Raw genomic sequence first — 21,313 nt, 5'->3', positions numbered from 1 at the left:
AAGGTTCTTTATTGGATATTACATCATAGGAAATAAAAACTTTATTTAATTTTATCTTAGGTTAAATGATGCTATATTTTTTTATTCTTATATTTATTATAAATAATAATAAAAAAAATAATAATAAGGTGATTCCTTAGTGATTCACAGAAGGATAGGAAAGTGGAGGAATAGGTTACGAAAAACAATATAATGCATATTTAGAAATAATTTTCCATTTATTTCTGAATGATTTCATTTTATGGACTTTGTACATAGGAATTATATATCCAAATTTATCAAGTATTGTTTGCCATGTATTTAATTATCAATTAACTTACAATTATCACTAATTAGTTGAATTCGGTGGTTTATATTTTGTCTTGATTTAATGGACAAAATTTAAATGGAGGACGAAGAGAAATTTTTTTTTCCTCAATTTTTATTAATATAGATTTTTTTTTTTAATTACACAATTTTATGGACACATTTTACACAATCAGATAATATACAATGAGCAAATAATTATATTTTAAAAATATGGTGATGCTGTTCATATAGACAGAAATATATCTTTCGTACAGTAAAGAAAATGTTGCTGATATTTCAGTCTTTTATTTTTTATTTTTATATATATTCAGTTAAATTTTCATGACATTTGCCTCTTATCGAAGCATCTCATCATAATTATGAACAGTTACACCATTTAACAAATCCTCTGAGGTCTTCGCCAGAGAGCAATAACATTAAAAACAAAAATAAGAAAAACAAAGTCGACAAAAAAGTTGGTAACTACAAACATAATGCTTAAGCTTAAAAAACTAATAATATAAATATATCTGATATAAATAATAAACAATCATTAAGTATTAATCCTTTTTTCAAAATAATATATATTTATATACCCTTGAATGAAGGTCCTTTTTTCATACTACAACAACGATGTATCAAAATAGGGAATTTATGTACACATTGACACAAATTTTTATCAAATTCGGAAGTTATGATCTGTAGATTATCTGCCTTAGGAGAAAATCTAGAGACCTCAACTTCGGAATAACTTTAGAGACAACAAAAACAATTGTACATTATCTACAAACAAGTATTTATAATTTTTTATCGTATAGTATGTACAAAGAAATTGATACCTAATACCCGGAACATACAGTTTAACAGGATCTTTTTTTCAATTGATTAATGATTTTTTTTTTTCGCACAATAAATTTCTCTTTTGGCAAACTAAAAAAATGTACAATAGTGTGACATTTATTGCCTATAATTTTTTTTTTTTTTTTCGAATCTAAGTACTGAAAACTCCTCTAGTAAGTACCATGTCTTTTTAAAGGATCAGGGATTAAAGAGTTAGTGGCTCGTTATAATCATAAATGTCAGATAAATAAAGTGTGGATGAATTATGACAAAATATAATTATTGTACTGCTAAGTCTTCATATACAGGGTGGATACACAATGAGTTTAAAAACTTGCATTTTTACTTATTTCGTTTTCAATCCTCTGATTATATATTAACCATTTATCATAAATAAGTTTAATTTTTTTTTTTTTAACGAATTGGTTTAGATAAGGAGGATTTTGTCAGACCTCATCTCTACTGTGAATAAATATAAATGATTTTATACATTTTGATTTCTAGGAGCTAAAACTAAGACAAATTTAATGTTCTTTTTAATAGTACGGTTGAATTGAGGCACTCTTAAAACATGGTTTCTGAAAGCAATAAAACTTTTACATCATTAAAAATGTTTGTTAGTTATGGTTTTTTATTTTTAACCACCAGTCACCGCACAATTGTTTTTTTAAAACATTATTCTTTTAAATTAAATATAAAAATTGAATAAAATAGCTTTAAAAACTGTATGAAATCAGTCCTAAAGAATCCGATAATGCAAAATACTTCAATTATAAATGTCAGATACCAAGTTTTATGAGGGTACCTCATTATTAATAGCACAAATCAAATGTTGCGTTTATAACGTTAACTAAAAGTAAAAATCATTATTTACAATTAATTTTTAAAAAATCAAAAATAATTGTACATTTTTTGTCATGGATTGTTATTCATTACATAAATTTTATTTCCTTTTTATGTTTGTACCCTGTATATACTTATATAAAAGTTAGCTCATAAATATTTCAATTTTAGCAACTATTTTATTTGAAAATCTAAAAGTATATGATGGTATGATGTGGTTTATTTTATACAAAACACTTTAACAATTAACTTAGATTTAGATAATTTGTTCTACTAAAAAAATATTCATGAATGAACAAAAAGTATACGTTTTCTACAGTAATGAAATTGGTAATCTCATCTGAATATTTTCCGATAAATCTCAGGAATATCATTTATTTTATTCAAACATGTTAGGTAGCTTAGTTTTGGTTAAACTATTATATGACTACTATAAAGTACAGTAGAACCCTGTTTATCCACTCCAGATGTGTCAGAGACACCCCTGTTTAATCTGGAGTATATAAAACTCCAATATTAAGTGAAAGTTAATATACAATATAAACCCTAACATATAGGTATATGTATATTAATATATGATGATTCATCATTGATGAAGGTAAATATACTAGAACAATTTAAAAAATCATTATTATATTTTGTTTTACTGAACTTGGTGGTATCTTAGCATTTATTTTCTTTTTATCACCGGTTAAACGGGTTTCTACTGTATTAATATTCCACACAGTTAATTTAGAAAATAAAATTCATTTTTTAAGATTTACTTTTTGTTTTATAACTATTAAAACATTTATTTTAACTACAGTAAAATATTGAAGTGTTTTGTATTTTATCCTATTTGTTTTTTAGTTGATTATAAACATTATTTGGTTGGGTTCTGAGATATCATTCCATATCTTGAAGCGATACTTTTAATAAGCATGATGAATGATTTCCTAGAGCTGTTACCAATTGTCCATTTATGATTCACCCTTCACTAGCCTTAAGATGCTCGATTTGATTCACGTAGCTGTACATCTCTTTGGCATCTCTTTTTGATCCTTTTCATTCGGGCTGATTCCGGGCTTCGTTAGACACTCCTGTAAGATTGTCAACGTTCGGACATTTCCATATACAACATGTACAGATAGTATTCTCCTTCGTCTACGTGGAAGCCAAGTGCCTCCACACACTGTGTCACATGCTGTTCATGTAGGGCCAGTTAAAACTGCTTCCACTCAATAACATATCCCTTATCAGAGTTTCTATTGGTGTTTTGCCGACTAGCCTGACGAAGAAGAGTTGTTCGATGACTTGAGAGCTGACTGTCCTTAGAGATGGCAACCTTAGAAGCAGTTTGCCGAACCTTGTGGGTTGGTTGGGATATTGTGTCCTGCAGTACTCTTCTAGAGCGCACTGTGACTTTTCTTGTAAGGACTCTATGTGAGCTACATCTGATAGTCCACAGGCATCTGAAAAAAAAAAAAAAAAAAAATTAGACATAATTGGACAAATGTTTTTTTTTGTTTAATAACAAATTTTTTTAATATTTTTTTTATTTATTCTGGGATAAATTCCGTTATAGTAATACTAAACCCATAGAAAAAACATTAGAAATCTTACAGAAATATTTTGAGATTTAATTATCTTGGTTTCCAATAAATCCCACCAAATCACATTTACCCTTCGACATAAGCCCATGACCTCTTCCCCTACTTTAATAATACCCCACTTATTCCTGTCGAACAGATCCGTTACTTAGGACTACATCTCGACAAACGACTGACATGAAATCCTCATACAAGACTAAAAAGACAAGAAACTGCTCGTAGATTCCGACTATTGCAACATTTACTAGACAAACGGTCTAAATTGCCAATCCATTACAAAAGACTGATCTACATGACTATTATAAGGCCTATCTGGACATACGGAGTTGAGCTTTGGGGCTCCACTAAACCAACAAATTCCTCCAGAATCCAATCCTTACAGTCCAAAATCCTTAATGCTCCTTACTTTGTCACAAATCAAGTCATTCATCAAGACCTCAATATTCCATATGTTGTCGATTTGGCCAGAACCAGATACCGTTCCTTCCATAATAAACTTCTTAACCACCCAAATCCACTTGTTTCTAACCTGGCTTCTCCTTCATTACCTAATAATCCTCCTAGGTGTCTGAAAAGAAGATGGCCTCGAGATCTTCTTCTCTAGAAATGTTATTGGAGTTCTATCAGTGGGTAGATTCTCCACATGTTTTTATCATGTTACTATGTCACCTACAGCAAATTTACTTGTTGTATATATGTGTATACAGTTGTAAATATCAATAAATAAATTATTAAAAAAAAAAAAAAAAAAAAAAATTATCTTGGTATATTTGCTCGAATTTATACCATCGAACAACATTTCAATGCTAGATTATTTTAAAAAATAAAAGTACATGAATGTAAAAACATAAAATATTTTCATCTCTATAAATAAAAAAGGGTACATTTCGACCTCTCTTAGCGGAATACTTTATTTTAAAATAAGTAAAACTGGGTGAAAAGCCTCTTTAAGTGATAAAAAATCTTAGGTCCCTTGAGTTACAGTTTACGCTATAATTAATATATATTAAAAATATGGCAAATCATAATAAAGTAATTATAGGTAATAGAAAGGAAATTACAGAATGATACTATTTAAAATTATAAGTATTTGTAAAATTAATATAGAAGTTTTTTATTTTTTATTTATTTATTAAATATCATTAGTAAATTATGGTAGTCTTCATAAATATTAAATGTCTTTTAAATAAATAAAGATAAATTCAACAATTTATTCAAAATAAGGAGGCCGTCAGCGTTTCTTAATAATTATTATTTTCTCATTGCAGTGTAGTTGATAAATTGAAACACGGTTCGAATGCATGTTGATAAGATAATCGATATTGTTTTGATCAGTTTAAATTATTGAATGTTTTGTTGAGCTTTTAATTTCATATTTGAATATGGTTCTGTTGAACAAAAGAAGATAACTTCAAAACCTACTTATGCAGGATAATACAAGTTAGTATAGGCTTATTCTTCAATGAAAATGGAGTTTGTTAATCTATTGAGCGAACAAAGCGAGCGTAAGTCGACAGCTCTGATGTAACTTAAACAATAATTTTTTTTAATTCCCAGGGCTGGAGCTTATTTAGTATCCTTTAAGGAGCTGTTACCATTTGGCAAACTATGGGATCTTTCGATTAGCCATAGTATCTCCTTTTAATTCTGTTGGAAAATCCAGGAATAATTTTGGGAATTTTCACATGTTTCCCTCTCCTTCCTCTACTGACTTGTACTAGGATCTTCTTTAACTATTTCCTTTCGATTCTATTGGAAAATCCAGTCTAAATGTTGGAAAATTTCTCATATAACCCCCCCCCCCCCTCCCACCACTCCTTCTTCTAATAAGTTGTAGTAGAAACTTCTCTGTTTATTATATTTGTTTACTGACCTTTCCGATATGGTCAGGAGGAGGTAAAGCGAGGACACGATAGCGAAGTTATTGTCCAATACAGTGAGGTTGTACTTTAGCACACGGAGGAAACAGCCGTTTATTATCAAGGACGTAGAAAGTGCTGAAGAAGACGGCACACATCTGTGAGAAATGTCCCTTGTCGACGGTAGACTCGGAAGATCCTCCCTATGAAAGAGGTGAAATGGCCGCGGGGGGTAATTATCCGGTAATTACGGGTATACATCAATCGGTTGGGGAAAGCTAAACAATCAGCTGTGTGTGGGAAAGTGAAGTCAGTTGGTAAATCACAGCCTCCCTGATTAGCGGCTAACGTGAGTTGGCAATCCTGTCAATCAGCTGTACCACTTAATCCAGCTGTTCCGATCGGAGATAATATTCAGGAGGCTGACGCGATAGTGAAACGTCCCGTTTACATTAATCCTGTCTGTGAAGCAATGCAGCTTACACGGCTGCCCTCTTGAAGGCTCACGTCAAGTCGTTGCGATTATTACAGCATTAAGAAATTCCTATGCATCCAAACAAACAAATAGCATTTAAAAAAAACCTTTTACAATAAATAATTCAACATTTTTTTGCTTATAGGAAGCACTATCTATCAGAAATATACTGTCACTAATTTTAGCCGTATACGAAAATGATACACCTTCACACAGAAAATATTGTACACTTATGAATAACGTAATAAAAAAAAAAAAAAAAAATACTCAAAACTAGGCAACATTAAAATTATTGCAAAAAATATAAAAATAAAACAACTGGCACATCACAGCGAACAAAAAAACAAAACAGTTTTGATTTTAAAAAAGCGATGATTTTTCAAAATGAAAAAAATAACCAAAAATAGTAGAATCATAGAGATTGTCTATATAACAAAAAACTATCATGTATTAAAGATCTTATACAAAAAGTGACTGTCCATTTTATAAGATGATAAAATTATTTCACATTGTTAATCTTGAAGATGGGGAAGAGCCCCGAAACATTGATAGTCAAATACAAGATAAAAACTTGACAAGCCACGGACGTTCAGGTTGTGAACTAAAAATTGAAATTATTTGGTTGAAAACTGTTTTTTATTAAATTAATAATTTTGTTCACTTCTAGGGGGGAGGGAGCAGCAGCCCATGTTAAAAGGTACCTAACATCAATAACGAATCAGGTATTATATCCTTCCCGAAACGAAATCCCGGCTGGTGATCCGGGTAGAGGCCAATAAAGGTATCAAAATAGTAAAAGAAAACTATTTATTGTTAACCAACGTTGAAGGTCTTCGTCAGGGCTGATAAGAATGAAGTTCTGCTACCGACTCATTTGTCAGTTGATAGCAGAACTAGACCGAAACGTTGGTAATAGTTTTCTTTTACTATTTTGATACCTTTATTGGCCTCCACCCGGACTTCATCCTACAATCTACTTCATACGGTCAACTATCTTCTTCCAATAAAAATAAAATAATAAAATGGTGACAATGATCTGTTATAAATAAAGCCAACAGGTTCCAAGATGTACGAGTACGCTCTTACCTCTTCTTCCTTGCCTTGATTAGTTTACATAAGGACGTTAAGATAAATAAATAAACAAACAGAATTCTGCACAATAAGTTTGGCTAGAAACGAGATTAAACCAAAATCTAGATGGATCCGAGCTCCTGGCACTTCCGAATCGAAAGGGGAAGCGAGATATACTTTTGATGTTTGCTAATTATTCAAATAAGAGAAGCGGCGGAAGGGTTCGCCGAACAAATAATTACTACAAAAATAAACTTTGTCAGGGCTACTTCGGGAAGGGAACTCAATTTGAAGGGAGAGTTAGCCGGGGAAGTATAATTGGGTAGACAATTGTCTTCCTAATGAGTTGGAAGTGTCGCGAGGAAGATACTGTTTTGAAAAAGGTAACCCTTCCGAGCTCCTGAAAGTAATGAAACAAACTTGCCTAATCTTTATGGAACTCTCGGGCAAAAGGAATATTTGATATCATTAGGGATATTGACTCTGGTCTCCTAATTCTGAAATTAATCCCTTAAGGGGGTCTGTTCTTGGAAGGGGAGGAGATGGTAAATGAATAAATCAAAGTGACAAAAAGCAAACAATCTTATTCTTGTTTATTAACGTGATCTTGTCTCATCCTAAGATCAGGAGTAAATAAACAAAAAATATTTCATAGATTGTTCCGTACGAATAAAATTATTATAAAAATATTTTTTTTTAAATCTATTTATTGATGATTGCAACTGTATTAAGATATATACCACCCGTAAATATATTGTTAGTTATTCAATGGTATAATACAGAAATGTAGAAAATCTATACATTGATAGAATTCCAATAACACTTCTAGAGGAAAAGATTCGAGGCTATCTTTTTTTCAGATGCCTAGGAGAGTTATTACGTAATGAAGGAGAATCATTGGTTTGGGTGGTTGGGAAATTTATCATGGAAGGATTGGTATCTGTTTCTGGCAACAAATGGAAAATTAAGGTCTCGATGTATGATTTGATTAGTGACAAAGGATTTTGGAATGGATGCCAAAGGAATCTTTTGCAATTAGTTGGAAGTTTAGACCATTTGTTTATTAAGTGTTGTTATTGTAGGAATAAACAAGCAGTTTCCTGTTGTTTCAGTCTTGAATGAGGATTCCAAGTCAGTCGTTTGTCCAGATGTAATCCTAGGTAAAGGATCTGTTTCACAGGAATAAGTGGTGTATTATCAACGGATAGCAAAATTAATTAAAACAAACAAAAATTAACTGTATTAAGCTACTTAGCTATCCAAGGCAGTATAACCGTTAAGATGATGAATGTTTTAAAAATAGAATTCTCGAGTCTCCCACTACACGGAAAAGTAATCATTATATCTCTAACACACATGACCGTTAACTGACATAATATACCTAAAATTACTCTCGAGATAGTTTCAAAGTTGTATTCTTTTACTATTTTTGGCTCATAAGAAATAATTATTAATGATAAATCTCCTGACGTTTAATAAAAGTAAATCACGAACGAGGCATTAGCGAACGGTTTCGAAAGAGCTCTGTCGCAACGCGTGGGTGCAGTACCAGGCCCTGAGTCAGTCGAGAAAGAATTCAGTTAACACCTCGGTCAATCTTCCAGTTGGGACTTGATACAGGGGTTGGCCAATTCCTACGTCGAGAAACACGTTTACTAGCGCCCAAGGATCCCTTTCTTCACAGGAACACGAGCGAGGCACTCGTTGAACGTCAAGAAATGCCCTCCCCAAACCTCGTAGGATCTCTTTGGACACTCCTTTAGGAGATTTAAAACATGGGTCGAAATGTTTCTTTGGTGATTTGGATCGACTCGTTCATGATTGTGACATAAACAAAAACAAAATAGGTTTTATAAGAGTTCCGTTACGATGTTAAAAAGGATTCTTCATAAGAACTAGATTATCAAATGAATTGCTTTTTCTTCCACACTTCTTTTTGTAGCTTTTCGTCACTTTTCAACGGCATCTTTATTTAATATCAATTTTTTTAATGAAAAATTTAATGACACACTCAATAATTTTTTATTGTACTTTTTTCAGCAGTTTGTCATAAGATTTCATAAATTACAATTATATAATTTTTTTAAATTTTATTTTTTTGTTAAAATGTGTTTATAATATATCTATAAATGGATCCATTCAACAATTAAAAACGGGGACTTCTAATTTAGATTAATGCTTGAAGTACCATCAATGGGTGGTTCTTTTCCAAGATTTTCAAGTGTAAATGAAACATGCAACATATTTACTTATTGTAATTACCATTTGTAAAGCTGTAAATCACATTAAATAAATAACTAAAAAAAAAAATTTCCGGCCGAGAAGTATAGGAATTTAAACTGATGATTTTTCACAAAAATGTATACTATAAAACGATAGATCTTCTAATTGAATAACATTGCATAAACTGTTTATTCTTTTATAATCCGATAGTTTTCTACAAAGAGGTAGGAAGTAAATCAGAAACAAATGTAGAGCATTATGCTCTAAGACATGAGTAACAGCCGGGAAGGTAATGGAGAAAATTGATAAAGGAACTTGCAAGGAGACATTATGAGCGCGGCATTAAACTTAACCGATGAACCTAATGCTACAAGGAGGGGAGGAAACGACTCTCTGGAGATGCAAATGTCCAGCAATAACGGAATAAAGAGAGCGCGAGAGTCGCTCAAGATGTCGCTATTGTGTGAGGCTAATGCCGCAATGTCGTCGGCTACAATCGATCCTCTAAAGCAGGGGTAATTCCGTTCACGGTGGGTGGTTTCGGGTTATCAGTTTACGTTTCATGGAGCCTTTGGATTTAGGCGATATCTCCAGTCGCGGTTGAGCTCAAGACTGTAATTCAAGGAAACATTCTTAAAATTTAATATGGACTCGGCATATGTAGATAAAACTGTAAGCTATGCATCCACATTCATGTTCAGGGAGTTAACTTACGTAAAGGAATGTTAGTAATCGAACGAAATGGATTTAAGAGGGCTCACACAATTTAGGTCTTCTCAGTATGTGACGTCACTAATTAAAATGCAAAATGATCATGTGACTCATTTTGAAATTAGTAATTAACCGAGAATAAGTTCTTGAGAACATGGAATGATGGGGAAAATATCCCTGCAGCACTGAACGCGATGACTTGCGTCATGAAGCACCATAAAAGGTTACAGCATTATGTCTCCTGTTAGTTGTTAAAAAGTATAAAAAAGCTCTTAAATGTTTACTTTCAAAAACCTCGAATTATTTAGTGGTTTTTTATTTTGGCAGGGGTGAATCAACCCTAGGCACATTCGATCCCTGTAAATTAAGTTCTTTCTTAGTTGGGGGGAAAAAGTTGGCGGTTGAACGTGATCCTGACCAAATCACTTCCTTGTACTACCGCTGTTCTAGAAACCATACTTCCATAATCATAAAGGATTTTTATTTTGATAAAAGGAAGAGGTAAAAGAAAAACCTTAAATAGTGATTAAACCGTTTAATATGAGCCAAGGTTTCGCTCCACCTTGCAGGGCTTCATCAGGGCTAAAAAAGATAAAAATACTAAAATGTGGTAACAAAGATAAAATTGAACTAAGGTGTGGCTAATAGTGATTTAAAATATTTGCAAAATTCTATAAAAATATAAATAAAAAAGGTATCTTTTTTGTAATTCTTATATTTTATTTTTATTTTCATTATTTACATTGTTCACTTTTATAGATATTTTCACATATTTTAAATGATAATTAACCACTGCTTAGTTCATTTTTTTTTCTGTTATTTAGTTTCTTACCTTGTTACCTGATGTTAGCGTTTTTAGCCCTGATGAAGCCCTTCTAGTTGGAGCGAAATGTTGGCTCACATTAAATGGTTTAGTCACTATTTAAGGTTTTTCTTTGACCGCAATCGGACCATCTTCCGAAATGCTTTTTATTTTATTTTTTCTTTGTGTAAATGTATGTGTAATGTTTCAATACTAATATACCAGCGTGTTATTGAGTATTCTGTTGTCTGTTTTTCAGAACATTATTTATCACGATTTATTAATACGCTCACAACGTTTCGGCCTTTCAAGGCATCCTCGTCTGTACGTCATATGTTTTTACGTTAATCAAAACGAAACGTAAACTTATTAATAAATTCTGTTTAAGTGTTAATTAAATTCATAAGCCTGCCTTAACCCTCAATCAAGTAATGAATAAATTAATTTCCTTTTTCATGCCCTCAATTTCGGTTGGCCAAACCCGACGATAGGAGGTCGTATACAGCGGAAATAAGGTGAGATCTCGAACCGGGGGGATTCCGCAGGGTTGAGCGCATAGCCCGCTATTGTATTGTATCGAAGTGAGCTATGACCCTCGCTTGGAAATAAATTGGAAGACTTTCCGACCCGGAAGGACTTCCTTTCAAACGACAACCGTTCGATTCGTCGCTCCCTCGCGCTTCACTTGTCGGCTATTAACTGATTCTTTCTCGGAGGTGACAGCGCCTCTGGGGTAGAGATAAAAAAGAAAGAAAAGAAAAAAAAAAGATTCATCAAAATGGACTAAAGAAAACGGCTAAATAAGAATAATTAAAAAGAGGTTCGTAAAATAACAAATCACATATTTTTTCTTACCATCCTTCTTTCAGTTTAAATTAATACTTGCACATACTGGTAAATGAATGTAAAACAACCCTAGAAATACGAATCAAACTAAATCAAAGCGGACCTACGATAGACAAAATTCATAACTATATAGACATGCTAAAACATCATAAAAAAAGTGTTTCCTTTCTATGGACTCCGGGGCACTCAGGAATAGCTGGAAATGAGGCAGCGGATAAAGCGGCTAAAGAGGCTGCTACAATGAACGTTCCACCACTCCAAATTTACGAGCCGAAAGACATAAAGGCATTTTTAAGGAACAGAATCCGAAAAAGTTGGGATTCAATGTGGGCTGCCGTACCACTCACCAATAAATTGAGAAATGTAAAAAAAAATACACAAAAGTGGACAAGTGCCATAAGGGGAAACAGAAGAGAAGAAGTGGTTGTTGCTAGAGTAAGAATAGGACATTCCAAATTAACTCACCTTCACTTAATCACAAAAGAAGACCAGCCTATATGCCAAACCTTTCATTCCCCATTATCAATAAAGCATATAATTGAAGAATGCCCATCATTTCGTCAACCCTTCGAAAATAATAAAATTCCGCGAACAAGAGAATTGGCCCTTAAAGACTCAGAAGAATCCATAGACAAAATAATAAAATTTCTGAAAGAAGCACAACTTTATACTAAAATATAATTCACCGACCAGTGTAAAAAAGGAAATAGACTACATTCAACCATCAAATGTCAAATTCAAGAAGATAGATGAAGTTAAAAGGGTGTAATAACCTAGATGTTGATCGCCCTAAATAAAAATCTAATCTAAATCTAAAAATCAAACTAAATCCAATTTATTTATGCGTTATTCATTCCTCTGGTACTTAATAATATAGATATAAATTTTTCTAAAAATATTTCGTTTTCCAGGATCATATTATATATGTATATTACTAATCTTACAACTGGAAATTTGTTTACAGCTTGGGAAAATAGTACACCTTCAGTTTATTTATTTATTGAAATTTACAATTTTATAAAAAAAAAAAAATACAATTAGTAAACTTGATAAAATTTTCAGAACACATGATGTGGTGGATATTGGGAAGGATTAACCCGATGATGGTGCTTCAATCATTGTTTTAAATTAGAAGATCCCTAGGTCATTTTCTTTTCAGACACCTCCGAGGATTATCCGAGGATGAGATACTAAGAACTAATGGGTTTGGACGGTTAAGGATTTTGAAATGAAAGGAGTTATATCTATTTTGGACCAAAACGGTGTAACTACAACTCAGTCATATATTTATCTTAAAAACTTAATATCTGTTCCGTATAGAAGTCTGAGCTAAGAAGTTCGCATACACGCAGACTATTATGTTTGCGAGAACGTCTTTATCCCACCTTTATTATAGATCACCAAAACATAGCTTGGTATTAATTAATCATTTGTTAATACTATAAAATGCAACTGTAGGAGCTTGTGGCTTAGTGGTAAGGCACTGTGCTACTAACTAGGACCTGGCTTTGAATCCGATTAATTGGGTAAAGTCACCTCCTTGCATAACCACTGCTCTAGTAACTGTACTTCCTTACAAAGCATTGCACTACTGACTGATTTAATTTTTTTTTATAGCATGCAATCACACATATCTGTCCAGCCGCACTTACTCCCAGTGAAGAATAAGTATTACACTTTTTGGCATTGAGATGAGAATAGAAACTCAAGTTAAATAAAAAAAAAAATGCAATATTTGGAGATACACCACTTTAGCTTTACTTGCATTATTATTATTTCTTGATAAAGTTTTCCTTATTATTGACAGCATTTTACAAAATAATTCTTCACTAGATGGAAAATAATGAATTCCTGTATGACCTAACACTCGAGCTATAAACAAACTTATATTTTAACTTTTTTTTAAAGGCAATCTACGACAAAGGTGATGTTTACCTAGTTATCTATAGGAGTAAGGATTAATTATTAATTGTCATTAATTCTAACCATGGCGAGGGTCAAGTTTTTCATTTTGTGGGACCGCCACATAATGAGAAAGCCAGATTCGAACCGGCACCGCCCGTAGTTCTCAGAACGATGGATCTAGACCTAACCGCGCTGCGGACGGCCCATATTCTAACTTTGCACATGGCGAATTAGTTTTCAATAATGCTATTAAACTCGCATTGACTATGACTTCCAAGTATTGCATCGGCTCAGAAGTTCTCTTGCGTGAAACTAAACGGAACTCAAACGATCTCAATTCGAAGTAGATGCCTTTTTATTCGGTTTAATTCGGTGGGCGTGGCCTTTTGTTAATATGGCGGTAGGAGAAAGAGCTATAAGAAAATGTTTGCCGAGGTGACGCAACGCCTAATTGAGATATAATTGTTGTCCCTTCTTGAGGGGTGACGTCACCCAACTCATCAACCAATAAGGTCGCCGCGACATCTGCTCCCGCCTCCCATTTGTTTCGGCTAACTACATTCTAATCATGCCTTGTCTCTTCTACTCCGTATAATGTCGTCGTCCGTCATCGCTTATAAAACTGTTTTCAATTGGGGCGATTGGTTATTTAAAGTGGATAGAGGTAGATGTGGAGAATTCGATTATTTGTGGGCTTAGAGTTCATTACACCAATAGACAAATTATGAAACTAGAAAAAGGATGCACCACTCAGCTTTCGCCTGAAAGGCCAATATTTCTTATTTATTTACAACTGTACATAATTATACAACTAGTAAATTAGATGCAAGATCATAATGGTATGATACAGACATGTAGAAAAACTACCCATTGGTAGCACTCTAATAACATTTTTACATTAGCAGGTCTCGAGGCCATCTTCTTTTCAGGCACCTTGGAGGATTGTCAGGAATGGAAGAGCAAGCAAGGCTAGAAACTAGTGGTTTTGGATGATTAGGGAGTTCATAATGGAAGGAGTGATATTTTGTTCGGGCTAGATCGGTTACATAGGGAACATTCATGAATGATTTTATTTGTGACAAAGTATGGAGCATTGAGGATTTTAAGTTGTGAGAATAGGATACAAGAGGAATTCGATGGTTTAGTGGAGCCCCAAAGCTCAGATATGACCAGATAGGCCTTATTATAATCATACAGTCTTTTGTAATATAATGGAAGTTTAGACAAGTAAGTGTTGTAATAGTCGGAATTGACATACAGTTTCATGTAAAAAAAAACTGACTTATATAAAAAATATTAATTTTTAGAGTTTATATAAAATATAAATTTTAGACAGTTACGTACATTCATATTATTGAATTTGCTTACACCATTTTTCCTAATAATTTCTTTAATCCGAACTTTTCAGTAACTTTAGCCTCCCCCCCCCCTGCAGCAATTAGTTCGAATTACTGAGATTGCTCTTTGGATGTACCTTTCAAATATGTTTTATCGGAATTTTCACTTTTTGTGTTTTCAAAAATATTACGTAGAGGTGAGGTATCTTAAGTTGTCTTTGTAAATAATAAACTGATCTAAAATAAAACGTGAAAACTAACTTAAAATGTAAAGATGGCCGGGGGAGACTTTCTAAATGTCAACCCAGCCTGTAAAATTTACATTCTCGGTTGCGTCAGCAGGACACGAAGACTATTAATGAAGGAGACATTAGTCTTAGAGTGAGGTAATGCCCTGAGGATGTGTTCGCGATGACGATGAAGCCCCATACAAGGAAATGCTTATTACTTCTCTCTAATGCGCGTACTATTAATGTCTTCAATGAGGATCTCGAGTTATATTTTAGTTCTGGAACGTATTCCTCGAACCCAAGAACCGGGCATGACAAGCTTAAAGGACGGCTTGGACCGTGGTACCAGTGGTACTCTTGTCCAGCTGAAAAAAAAATACGGAAATTATCCTTATGCTACACTTGCCACATATCAAAGACTTTTGCATACGCTTGATAAACAAAGGAACAATAAACATCGGCATTATTGAGTTGTAAAATAAGTTAGTAGCGTTTTTACAGGTGATTTCAATAAAAACTTCAGATTCTTGTAAATATTTTTAATTAATTACATATGACCTATTTTGATCTATTACATGTTGTCATCTTTCAGTTATTTTTTTAATTCCGTCCTTCCAGAACTTCTCAGATTTTGGCGCAATGAACTCCTCTATGTTCGTTTTGCAGTCCTCGAGCGAATTAAAATGTTCCCTCTTAAGAGACATTTGAGATATGCTAAGCTTTTCTGCGATATCCCGTGTCGTAGAGTAAGGGTTATCTGTGACCAATGCTTGAATTTGGTCATCATCAACAGTTGAAGTACGACCCGAGCGTCTTCCAAGACAAAATTTTCGGTTCCGAACCGAGCAAACCACTTATAGACGGTACTTTCTCCTAAGGCATCATCGCCACACTGCAAATTCTGTGCAGTGGATTTTTCTTTTGGGAAATAAAAAATCATTAAATGACGAAAACGAATTTTTTTGGCACCTTAATTAATAGCATACCTATTACACCTCATAAGAAAGAACAGGTAATTAAATTTATTCCAACAGTGAATAAAAGACAACACTAACAAGAGCCAAGCATTAGATTTCTAGCTAAGAACATCAAGAGAAAGTTGCCATTTATCATTTCATAAGGGCTTTGTAGTGTCTCTAAACTCTTCCTTCTGAGGCGATCCTTAGAAGCACAATTTCAATTAGAAACGACGTTTCGGGCTATTTTTTTGCCCACTATCCGCTCCTAAGATAAAAACAATGTACAACCAACAGTTGTGAGAGGTTTTACATTTTTTTATTAAATAAAATTGCTATTGGATATAAAATAACAAAAAACAAACATGTGGAGAATTTACCCATTGATAGAACTCCAATTGCGTGACTAGAAAAGAAGATCTCGGTGTCATTTTCTTTTCAGACGCTTAGGGGGATTATCAGGTACTGAAGGAGAAGCCAGGCTAGAAACAAGTGGGTTAAGGTAATTGGGAAGTTTGTCATGGAAGGATTGGTATCTGGTTCTGGCCAAATCGGCAACATAGGGGACATTGAGGTCCTGATGGATGACTTGATTTAGGTTTTACATTGAATTTCTATAAATCTCTCTATGATGTGAAGACGTTTTTAGTAATCAACTTATATAATGCTTAGTTTATATATGAAATTAAAATGCTAGAGGTAAAGACTTGAAATATATTTTTTCCTGCTTATACTATATTAAAAAATAATACAATTTGAACAACGAGTAGTACAGTTAAATGAACAGTTGTATAATTTGTATGATGCTTAATTATAAATAATTTAAAAATTAATAACAATTACTTCAATATTTTACAATTTATAGATCGAGTTTAATATTTTAAAACATAATAAGGAGAATTTTGGATTTATATTCATATTTGAGTATGAAAAAAAAATATAATAACAGATGTCAATTTAAAGGTAAAAAAAAATAATGACTATAAAATTTGGCCTAATTTAAATTTTTTTTTAAATTTGTAATTTGTTGTAAAATAGTAAAACAGTATAACTAGTAAAATATTAAATTACTAAGAATTAATTTTTAAATTTTTGTTGAAATTCAATGTAAAATTTATTATTAAAAAATAATTATTGCACATTATTTTTATTAAAGAGCAGGATAATGGGCAAAAAAAACTCTAATCATTGTTTAGATGTGAGAAGGATAGATAGGTATATTACAGATTTTTGAAAAGAAATATCTTTTAAATGATGCATTTTTCATTCTGTGCCTATAAAAAATTATAACCATATTTATATATTGTGTTTCTGTCTGTAGTATTAAGGGTTTTATTACATATAAGTGTTGTTGAAAATAAAAAGTATATAAAAATATAAAAACCTATATAAGGATGTAGATGTGAAAATTGAACAAAAAGATCTTTAACAAAATGTTTAGGTACAAAAGCATGGGAGGAAGTAACAGAGGGACTAAAGACCTTAAAATTTCATATACCGACTGTATAGACAGAGATATTTACAGGAAAATACTGAAAAATCTCGCCAATATTGGATGAAGAAAAGAGGGGCACGAAGTGGTCCGAAGAAAGAAAAGAAAAGCAGTCGAGAATCATGAAGCTGCGATGGGAAAAAAGAAAATCAAGACTCCCAAAGAAGCCTAACCATTGATATTCACTTGGTTAGCGGTGGGTACGTGATAAAAAATAAAATAACAATATAAATTAAAAACTATACTAAAGTGACGTATTATTTCAATTCTGCCCGTTAAAAATGTCCACAATACTACGGAATTATCAATTCGATTACTAAATTTTCCCAACAAGTTTCCCATATTATGTCTGTTGATTGTTTTCAGATACATTTCAACTAATTTGCACTCGATAAAAATAACCTTTTGTTGTCCAACTGCTATATATTTTATATTATGAATTATATATTGTTATAATATTATATATATAACATTATTACATATATTATGTGATAAGGTTATAATTTGTCTGGAAGAATGAATTGGACAAAGATAACGAATGAGGGATTCAGGGTGACGACCTGAGGTTCATAAAGATCGAAGGTTATTGAACTCGCAAACCTCCTGTGTTTCTTTGGTATAGTTTTATACCAATAATTTTCTACCAGAATCGCAATTAATTAATCCTATAATTATGAAGAAGATAGTCAGGGGTGCGGTCAAAAGAGAAAAAAAAGTGCCGACGTTTCGCCCCACTTTCTAGTGTTTTATCAGGCCTAAAAAGATAAAAAAAACCTTAAAATATTTTGACACAGTAAGGATACAAAAAGATAAATTAAGGTAGGGTTAAAATTATATAAAAATTAAATAATATACACATGAAAGAAAAGAAGAAATGAAATAGCATTAATATAAAATAATCGGTGATTAAAATATAAAAAAATACCCAAACTATAAGGTCAATTATAATCTTATTTAATATTAATTATAATAATTTAATTATTTTATTATCATTGATTATATTATATTAATACTATTTTATTTCTTCTTTTTTTTCACTTATTTTTACATAATTTTAACATTACCTTAATTTAACTTCTTGTATCTAATTATCTTACAATGTCAAAATATTTTTAGTTGTTTTTGTATCTTTTTAGCCCTGATGAAGCACAACAATGTGGGGCGAAACGTCGGGAAATAGTTGTCAACTATTTGTGTTCTCTTTACCACACTCTTGACCATCTTCATCATAATTTTATACGGTCAATTATTTGTATATATAATTAATCCTATATTTTATTAGGTGTAATGCTATCACCTCAATGCAGTTCTTCGAATTCGACGTTTTGAAGCCTTCTGAATTCTTAGGTCTGAATATTTTAGGCAATCATTTATTTTCTAAACTTTTATTTTTTTAGTGTAAAAGATAACGTTCGCATCCGTAAAGAACTGTAGGAAGGATAATAGTTTTAAATCCAAGTTTTAAGTTACTTTACAGATGGTACGAGATAAGCAGTTTGGAAATGTAAAAATATTAAGCATTTCCCACCTTCTAAGCTCTCCTTTATTTTCTAATAAATTTCGTTTTTCCGAATACAGTAGACCTTAAATACTAAAATCTCTCTACCTGCTCAAATTTATTTCCTCCCATATATCACCGAAATCGTTGTTCTTGCTACTATACATTTTTTTTTTTTATTTGGAGACCTAGTTCTTTGCTAGATTTTATCTATGTAGTTTTATGGTTTCCTCGTCTTCACTTAATAGTACAAAATCATCAGCATACTCTTGTACGGATATTAAATAAATGTATATGTATACACATATTTATACACGATATAATAAATATTCTGAAAGGAATATCACAATAGAGCCTCCTCAGACAGGGCCAAATAGAGCAGATAGGAGTGGCAAGAGGCTAAGAGGACAGTGGTTGGAGAGGCAACTAATCCACGATCTCCACTCACCTAACCACTCAGGCCATTGTTTCGGCCACTCAGGGCACAATATCTTTACTCAGCGCTCCTTCACTCTGCGCTGTTAAACACTGGGCTAAGTGGTGTCGCATCGCAAATTATCCTTTAGACTTAGAAGATGCCTTCGATTCTGCATGGCCCAACTTTACTACTGTTTCTAATTCATATTTAGCATCATTATAGTTATTTATTTTATTTTTTTAACTTCTATTTATTTATTTTAAAAATTTGAAACATATAGTTAGGGAAAGTAATGCGATCTTAAAAAATTTCGAATTCGAGTTTTCGACGAAAATAAACGTTATGAGGTCACTTGAGTCCAAATCACCATGTCTAGTAATACGGTCAATGTGTGTGTGAACAGCATTAATCAAAAACGAAATAATAAATTTAAGGTAGGAGTATGCTTGAGATGTAGTAACTTTTACTATAAAATTGAGTAACCAGAAGTGCCACTTTATAAAACTGATTTTACACATTTTTTTTTTTGGCTGATGTAAAAAATCCTGGTAGAAACTGTTTATTTATTTTTTTGTCTCTCTTTTTGTTTTAAAATATTTTTTTATTTTAATTAAATTATCTTTAATATTTATTATTACTATACTATTTTATTAATTCTATAAATATCATTTGTTTTTGCTGTTAATTTTTCTCCTATATTATTTAATTACATAACTTATGTTTATTTATGATATGTATATGTAATTTTATTTTTATCCATTTTAGTTTATTATTAATTATTTTGTCAATATTTATTTAGTTTTATTTTTTGTTAATATGTATATATGATATGATTGTGTACTTACATCACTAATCGCTATTAGAGAATGGATTATTCCAATAAATGTTTTAAAAAATAAAAATAAATTATTTTTAATTTGTCTTTATTATTTATAATCATTCAATAATTAAAATATTGTTAATAGTTAGAGATATTTATTGTCTTTTTTCGGCCTGAAATAAAACATCCTGCAATAAACTATTTATTATTATTATCATTTTATTTTTTGTTTCTCTCTTTTTTTCAAATAATTTTTTTTTAATAATTCAATTATTTTTTTTATTAATTCTATAAATATCATTTGTTTTTTTCTGGTTATTTTTCTTTTATATCATTTAATCACATAACTTTATTTATGATATGTATATAATATTTTATTTTTATCCATTTTAGTTTATTGTTAATTATTTTATTATTATTTATTTAGCTTCATTTTTTGTTAATATGTATATATGATATGATTGTGTATTTACATCACTAATAACTATTTACCTTGGGTGGGGCAGAAGGGATTATTGCAATAACAGTTTTTCAAAAAATAAAAATAAATTATTTTTATTTATTTAATTTGTCTTTATTATTTATAATTGTACAATAACTATAACATTTTTAATAGTTAGGGATGTTATTAACTGTTAAAAAAACTTACAAACTGTATTTGTAACTATGTAAGGCCCAGCAGGCCGATCTGGTAAGTATAATAGAGTCATATTATATATAAAAATCAAGACAATTTTAGACCGACATCCTTAATTTTTTTTCACATTATTTCCTTTAGATCTCACACGATCAAGAGACACCCAGGTTTGATCGACTACATATGTCCCCCCAGATGGGAAGTACCACGTGATCCCATTAGATATGTAAACAAGCGCTCAATCATATAGTCCAATTAATTATAGCCCATAGCGAAGTGTATTTATAACGCGGTGGGTCTGAGCCCAGGTGGGTCGCGACAAGTATTGTCATTATCGCAGCAATATATAATTCAACAGGCCACTATTTATCTATTCAGTTGTATTTTATGGCCTAATATCACTTATTATGGCCATGAAAGACTAGTTCGATTAAATAAACTACAAATGATATTATATATAATATCATTTTATA

General features: G+C 31.7%; 1 protein-coding gene across 1 annotated transcript in view; it reads right to left on the bottom strand.

The window, feature by feature from the left end:
• Positions 1–218: 218 nt before the first annotated feature.
• The window catches only part of svp (COUP transcription factor 2), a gene marked incomplete at its 5' end in the record, with an annotated part of 158,728 nt that continues 137,633 nt past the window's right edge, over positions 219–21,313 (bottom strand). Inside the window, 1 exon segment of the mRNA XM_067052457.1 lies at positions 219–3,422. Coding sequence (XP_066908558.1) covers positions 3,148–3,422 — 275 coding nt within the window. The 3' untranslated portion in view covers positions 219–3,147.

Source organism: Halyomorpha halys, unplaced genomic scaffold (genome assembly GCF_000696795.3).
Source record: "Halyomorpha halys isolate HHAL.00 unplaced genomic scaffold, Hhal_1.1 Scaffold1244.1, whole genome shotgun sequence".
Lineage (NCBI taxonomy): Eukaryota > Metazoa > Arthropoda > Insecta > Hemiptera > Pentatomidae > Halyomorpha > Halyomorpha halys.
The sequence above is the reverse complement of the archived record's forward strand: the minus strand, read 5'-3'. Positions and strand labels throughout refer to the sequence as shown.